This window comes from Amphiprion ocellaris, chromosome 1 (assembly GCF_022539595.1).
Source record: "Amphiprion ocellaris isolate individual 3 ecotype Okinawa chromosome 1, ASM2253959v1, whole genome shotgun sequence".
NCBI lineage: Eukaryota > Metazoa > Chordata > Actinopteri > Pomacentridae > Amphiprion > Amphiprion ocellaris.
This window is the reverse complement of record NC_072766.1, coordinates 1,810,330-1,818,112: the sequence shown is the minus strand read 5'-3', so window position 1 is coordinate 1,818,112 and position 7,783 is coordinate 1,810,330. Positions and strand designations below refer to the sequence as shown.

At 35.1% G+C, this 7,783-nt stretch overlaps 1 protein-coding gene across 2 annotated transcripts in view; it reads left to right on the top strand.

Annotated features, from left to right (window-relative positions):
- The first annotated feature begins 3 nt into the window (after positions 1–3).
- The window catches only part of cars1 (cysteinyl-tRNA synthetase 1), a 32,343-nt gene continuing 24,563 nt past the window's right edge, over positions 4–7,783 (top strand). The window contains exons 1-2 of one of the 2 annotated variants that reach the window (XM_023263957.3): positions 23–149; positions 4,876–5,094. In XM_023263957.3, coding sequence (XP_023119725.1) covers positions 128–149; positions 4,876–5,094 — 241 coding nt within the window. In that variant the 5' untranslated portion in view covers positions 23–127. Of the gene's footprint in view, positions 150–4,875; positions 5,095–7,783 lie in introns of both variants that reach the window. The other variant, XM_023263958.3, reaches the window with a different exon arrangement.

The window sequence follows — 7,783 nt, the reverse complement described above, 5'->3', positions numbered from 1 at the left end:
ACGGTCATTTGCGTCCCACGGCTCTCAGAGCTGCAACATTTTGGTTCCGCCTGTTAGCATTAAAATCCCGGTTCTTCTTCCGGACACGTTATTGTTGCATCAGCATCCACCATCCAGCACCGAGGCCATGTCGACCCCAGCAGAGCCAGGTACACCTAAGAATGTTTGTTTTCTACCATGCAGGTTCCTCTGGTCAAAACCCGCCTAGCAGCTGGGACTAAAAGCGTTTTTAGGAGCTGTCAGAGCTAGCAGGCTAACGGTAGCTTCATTAGCTCAATGCTGTTTAAACCTGGAGCTGCTAAAAACCGGTTGTTTAGGATAATAATAAATTATCTGTACACCTGGAGCTGCTAAAAACCGGATGTTTAGGATAATAATAAATTATCTGTACACCTGGAGCTGCTAAAAACCGGATGTTTAGGATAATAATAAATTATCGGTAAACCTGGAGCTGCTATCTGTCTATCTGTTTTAGCTAATCTTATTTCTCTTCTGGAAATGACTGCTTTAACAGCTGTTGTTTTAAATGAAACAATGGTGGCTTTTATCACTTTATAACGGTTCCCTTCACATCTGGACAGATACATCCAGGGAACATAAAAAATATTATCAATGCAGTACTTTTAGAGGAGAAGCTGGATTTTGTTAAATAATATTTGATTTATTTAGTTATTTTTTTACTTTCAGTCCTGCTGAGTTGTTGCATCAGCCGGTGTGATCTGTTAAACACCTGTAAAACAACTATAAGTAAACATTAATAAAAAAACTGTAGAATATATAGATTAGATATAAATTACTCAAAACAGACTGGACAACATACAATATATATGTGGAAAATAACACAAATTATATTTATGTGTTGTTTTAGTGTATTTACATCCTGGTTGAATGCCGATATGTTTAGGGAAATATAAATTAACGTTGATGTAAAACCTTTAGAGGGGAAGTTAGTTTTGAAGACGTATTTAATTTGATGTGTATATATATATATATACATATATATATATACATATATATATATATATACATACATATATACATTACTTTTTACTTTCAGTTTCAGTGAGTTGTTGCATCAGCCATGTCAAAAACAACTTTATGCAACCATTCTTATAAACAATAGCTATATAGATTAAATATTAATTACATAAAATAAAATGGACAACATAAAATTAAAGTATTATGAGACTATTGCGTTATTATATATATATATATGTGTGTGTGTGTGTGTGTGTGTGTATATATGTGTGTGTGTGTGTGTGTGTGTGTGTGTGTGTGTGTGTGTGTGTGTGTGTGTGTGTGTGTGTGTGTGCTAAATAACAGGGTGCATGTATACACAGACATTAACTTATTCACTCAGAGTTCTCAGAGAAAAAAATTATATATTCTGAAGCTTTTTGCCTTTTTTGTTCGGTAAACGGAGTGATTTGTGTCGGGGAGACGTGAGTTCAAGAAGAAACTTAAGGTGTGATGTTAATAAAATTATGAAAATAATTATAATATCATTATAGTAATAATGCAGTTATAATTAAAGCAGTCAGATGTTCACTGCTGGGATTCTGGTTTCTATCTGACAGTTTCTCTTTCTTGATGTTCAGGTGTTGAAACCTCCTAAAATTATTAATAGTAATTCAAACTCGGACTATAAGGAAAATACTTAATTAATTTATTCTTAATATTTTTTTTTAAATATTTTAATTTCATGATTAGTGGTCAGGAGGGAAAAATGGTTTAATTTCTTTCTTTTTACCTCCATCTCCTCCTCCTTCTCCTACTGCTGCTGATTATCTCCTTTTAAGGCTTTATTTTGAGTTTGACAAACTTTCTTTCACTTTTACATTCATTCTGAGGCTGGAGAACATTATCAGTTTCTGTCTGACTCTTTGTGTTTCTGGAAATTTAATTTAGTCCATTTCAGTTTCATTCTTAGTGGTCCTGTCATCTGTTAAGAGAGTTCTTTAGTGAATTAATGGAGAGTTGCTTTTTTCGAGAGAGATTGATTAGCATTTTGGAACTTTATGCCTTTGTTCACTTTTTGCTTTGTTCTCTGATTTTTAGTTGTCTGTGTTTCACGTCGCATTTGAGGTTTTTTTTAAATCTTCTCTGTGTGTCGCTGACGTTTGCGTGAGATCCAACCAGAGACGGCTCTGCTCAGAGCTTCCAGAAATCTATTTAATCTATTTATTTATTTAAAAACCAGAAGGATTCCACTTTTATTTATCCACCCAACATATGTTTGCTGTCTGTTTCTTCTTCTGGGAGTTTGTGTCGCATAATTGGAAGGATTTCTGTTGGGTTTTAACCCTTTTAAACCCCATAATCTTTTCACATTTTTACTCACCATGGGTTCATTTTTGACTGGAATATAAAATCCTGCGTCTCCATGGAAGCAGAACAACCATGGAGAGAAGTAGAGAGAGCTCAGAAATGTCTCATAAGACTATAAATCATAAAAAATGAGAACTGAAAGTTACATTTCTCTGATTGTTTATTTTACAACAAATACAAAACCAGGATTTAACTTGTACAGTGCCTGCAGGTGTTTCTAGGAATCAAAACAATGAGTGAATATCGATATTTAACCCTCCTGTAGTCATCATTTACGGGCATCAAAAAAATTGTTTCCTTGTCTGAAAAAAATCCCAAAATTCAGCAAAAAAAATTCCCCAAATTTCTGAAATTTTGCAAAACCTTCAGGAATAAAATTCCAATAATTGCTTAAAATTTTTTTTGAAAAAAATCACCCAAATTTGGCAAGAAAATTCTTGTAAATATTTTTGAAAAAATGAATAAAAATCTTTCAAAAAAATCCTAAAAATATCTAAAGTGATTCAATATATATCAGTAAAACTTCTAATATTTTCTTTAAGAACATTCAGAAAAAGAGATTTTTTTGTGAATGTTCTTACACATTTCTTTTTTCCCATCAAAAAAAATTCACATAAAAATCAACCAAAATCCAGCGAAGTTCGCTGGATTTTGGTTGATTTTTATGTGAATGTTCATAAGAAACATTTTTAACATTTCTTATTTTCCACTAAAAAATGTTCAGAGATTCCCCAAAAATGTTGAAAATGTGGACATCAGAAATTTCACTGTGAAAATATATTTTTTTTCCACATTTTCAAACTTTAAAACGGGTCAATTTTGACCCGCAGGACAACATAAGGGTTAAACTGTTTATATTTCTGCACATTCAGTGCTTTTCCTTTTTACTCTGTAGAGATGTGTCACCATGCTGAATGGATCTCCCAACTCGTTTCTGAGCATTTATTCTATTGAACAAGCGTTTCTGTTTCTGAGTTTCTCTGTCGTCTCTCTTCTGCCTGCCGTTCATCTGAAATCTGTCGGAGTTTTTATCAGGTGATTGTTGGTCAGAGCTGAGTCTATTCTGCTGAGGACAATTTAAATTTTACAGAATCCGGTACAAACACTGAATTTTTAGGGAAACCTTTGAACGAGCAGAAAAAGCAGTTTTTATTCATTTATTACAGTTTTAATCTTCGTCTTTGTTCTTTTTCTGACAGACCAGTCTGCTCCATGTGAGGAGTTCAAGGACTGTCTGACTCTCTTTTCTGTTTTTAAAGTCTCTAGCTCTGGAAACGCTGTGATTTTGGTGATTTTTCTAGAAGATGGCAGCCTTTTAAACCCCCCGCCGGGTTTTGGGGTTCAGAGGGTTCCTGTAATTTCTGTTGTAGATTATGAGTTATATAGTCATGGATGAAAGTATCAGCACTCCTGGAATTTTTCCAGAAAATACACAGTTTTCCCAGAAATTGGTGCAATTACAAATGTTTTTGGTATGCACGTTTATTTCCTTCATGTGCATTGGAAAAAAGCAGAGGAAAAAAGACAAAATTGACATAATTTTACACAAAACTCAAAAAATGGGCTGGACAAAATTGTTGGCACTCTCAACTCAATGTTTGGTTGCACACCCTTTGGAAGAAATAAGTGAAACCAGTCGCTTCCTATAACCGTCAACAAGCTTCTTACTCCTCTCAGATGGAATTTTGGACCACTCTTCTTTTGCAAATGGCTTCAGGTCTCTCAGATCTGAAGGGTGCTTCTTGCAACAGCAGTTTTGAGATCCCTCCATAGGTGTTCAGTGGGATTTAGATCTGGACTCATTGCTGTCCTCTTCAGAACTCTGCAGTGCTTTGTCTCCAACCATCTCTTGGTGCTATCTGAGGGATGTTTCAGGTCATTGTCCTGCTGGAACACCCATGATCTCTGATCCAGACCCAGCTTTCTAATTGCAAGAATTTCTGGGAGAAATGGTGCATTTTCTGGAAAAATTTCAGGGGTGCCGATACTTTCGTCCATGACTGCAGATGTGAGGAAGTTCCTGTGATTTCTCTTATAGATTATGAGCTGTTTAGATGTGAGGGAGTTCCTGTGATTTCTCTTATAGATTATGAGCTGTTTAGATGTGAGGGAGTTCCTGTGATTTCTCTTATAGATTATGAGCTGTTTAGATGTGAGGGAGTTCCTGTGATTTCTCTTATAGATTATGAGCTGTTTAGATGTGAGGAAGTTCCTGTGATTTCTCTTATAGATTATGAGCTGTTTAGATGTGAGGGAGTTCCTGTGATTTCTCTTATAGATTATGAGCTGTTTAGATGTGAGGAAGTTCCTGTGATTTCTCTTATAGATTATGAGCTGTTTAGATGTGAGGAAGTTCCTGTGATTTCTCTTATAGGTTATGAGTTTTATAGGTGTGAGGAAGTTTACTGACTGTGAGTTCTTGGCAGTGATCATGCACCCTCCTTTTACCCCTCCGTCCAGCCTACTGCTACTGTTGTTGGTGTTTTCTGCGGCTGTTGCTGCCCCGTCGGTAATCCTCTGCGAACATTTGCCGTCTTGTTTCTGCAGCCTTTGAGTTTGGCTCCTTGCTGCAGATCAATGAGGAGGCCGAGGCCCTGAACGACTACCTGTCCTCACGCAGCTACCTGGCCGGGTTCAGCCCCTCCCAGGCTGACCACAAAGCCTTTAAGCTCCTCCGCAGACCCCCAGATCCACACCACGTGCACGCTCTGCGCTGGTACAGACACATAGCAGCCCTGCAGCAGGACCTCCACCCAGACAGCAGCAGTGAGTAGACGGACGGAGGCATGAACCGGACAGATGTGACGGCTTGTAGAGGCAGTCCGAGGCCCTGGAGGCAGCACTAAAAACAGCTGTAGCGTCTCTAACACGCATGAACCCAGACCTGCTTCAGTTTCAGTTTTCTAGTCGGCCATCTGTCAGCAGCAGAGTCGGTTTATCAGTATTTAAACAGTCGTGTGTTGCTTCAAAGAGACGCTGACATAAAGAATAGCGGCCATTTATAGACGTTAGAAGGCGTTGAAGTGTGAAAACTGCATGTAGTTTTACTGCAGGTGTCACAGCTGCTGTGTGTTTGTGTGTTTGTTCAACTTTTCCTGTAAAGTCTTTCATGTTCTTCACTGATCTTCCTTCAACTCTCGTTTCTGAACAGCGTCTGAAGAGTGAAGGTGCAAAAATGTTAACAATACTACACTGCAAAACCTCTAAATCTTACCAAGTCTATTTGTCTTATTTTTAGTCTAAATGTCTCATTCCACTTGATTTAAGATAAATCCACTTAACAAGTGACATTTCAGCAGATGGAGGGACTTGTTTTAAGACAATGCATCTTAAATATCTTGTTAAGTCAAACAATCTTGAAATTATCTTGTTTTGAGTTGAATTTTACAAGAAAACTCAAAATAAGTTTAACTCTCCTGATGTCTTCATTTACAGGCACCAAAAAATATTGTTTCCTTGTCTGAAAAAAAAATCCAAAAAAAATCTGCAAAAAAAATTCCCCAAATTTCTGAAAATTTGCAAAACCTTCAGGAGGAAAATTCCAAGAATTCCTTAAAAATCTCCCTTAAAAGTTTTATTTAAAAAAAATCCCCCAAATTTGGCAAAAAAATTCTTGAAAATATTTTCAAAAAATGAGTAAAAATCCTACAAATATCTAAAGTGATTCATATATATCAGCAATAAAAAGAAAAACACTGGAGAGTATATTTTACTACAGCCTGAGGGTGATGAGTGACCGTCTCATTTCTGTTAATTAGGGAATTAATGAAGTAAAATTCTAATTATTTAATCTGAAGTTGAAAGTTTTTCTGCTGTGCAGTAAAGTGTCGACTTTGGAGAAGATGTAAGTGCTGAAGAATCCTCACTCTGCCTTCACTTTATCTGATTTTTTTAGATTTCAATAGAATAAAAGCAACCTGGAAGTGAATTCTTGTTGATTATTTTTAATAATGCTGCAACAATTAACTGATTAGTTGTCAACTATCGAGATAATCAACAACTGTGGTATTAATCGAGTGGATAATAATTGTAGAAATATACAGTATAAATTCTCTGATTTCAGCTTCTTGCATGTGAATATTTTTAGTTTTTATCATCTTCTATGACAGTAAACTGAGTATCTTCAGGTTGTGAACTTTGGAAAAAGCTGATCGACATTTTCTGACATTTTATCGACCAAACAGCTGATCGATTTAAATAATCAGTGAAGTGTGAGCCATTATAAACAGAAATGGATAAATTCATCATTTCCAGCTTCACAGTGTGAATGTTTTGCTGCTTTTTAAATTTTACTTATAGTTTTTCTTTCACTTTTACTTCATTTTGCTTCCTGTAATTTGATTCTGTTGAGTTTCCGTTTGACTCGTTTCTATTTATGGCTTCATGTTCCGTTAATTTCACTCCGTTTCATTTTGATTTTCTTTCATTTTTACTGTTAATCCTGACTGGGTGGAGATAATAAACTGTTATCAGAGGAATCAGTAGTAGTGTGGTGGAGATCTGAGCTATTTTATCATCAGGAAGAGAAACCAGGACTGGATATGATCGAGCATTTAACAGAGGATGATGGAAAAAATGTCGTATTTACTGATGAATTCGCAGTTAGAGTCTGTTTTGGATGCAAATGGCTTTTTAACCCCCGTGTCGTCCTGCGGGTCAAATTGACCCGTTTTAAAGTTTGAATATAAGAAAAAAAAATGTTCACAGTGAAACGTCTGATGTCCACGTTTTCAACACTTTTGGGAAATTTTTGAAATTTTTTTGGTGGAAAGAAAGAAATGTTAAAAAAATGCTTCTTTAAGAACATTCACAAAAAAATCAACCAAAATCCCGCAAATTTCGCTGGATTTTGGTTGATTTTTATGTGACTGTTCTTATAGAAAATGTGAGAAGTTTTACTGATGTATGGAATCACTTTAGATATTTTTAGTATTTTTTTGGAAGGTTTTTACTCATTTTTGAAAATATTTTCAAGAATTTTCTTGCCAATTTTTTTTTTTTTTTTTTTTTTTTAAATAAAAATTTTGAGGGACATTTTTTAGGAATTATTGGAGTTTTCTTACTGAAGGTTTTGCAAATTTAAAGTTTGAAAATGTAGGGGAAAAATATCTCTAGATATTTTTAGAATTTTTTTGAAGATTTTTACTCATTTTTTGAAAATATTTACAAGAATTTTCTTGCCATATTTGGGCACTTTTTTAAAAAAAACTTTTAAGGGAAACTTTTAAGGAATTATTGGAATTTTCTTCCTGAAAGTTTTGCAAATTTTCTGAAATTTGGGGAATTTTTTTGCTGAATTTTTGGATTTTTTTCAGGTAAGGAAACCATATTTTTTGGTGCCCATAAATGAAAACAACAGGAGGGTTAACAGCTTAAAAAATAATTCTTTATTTTCTGTACCAATAAATTCCACTCCAAAATCCTCACAGTCTTTCTAGAATGATAAATTCTTCCC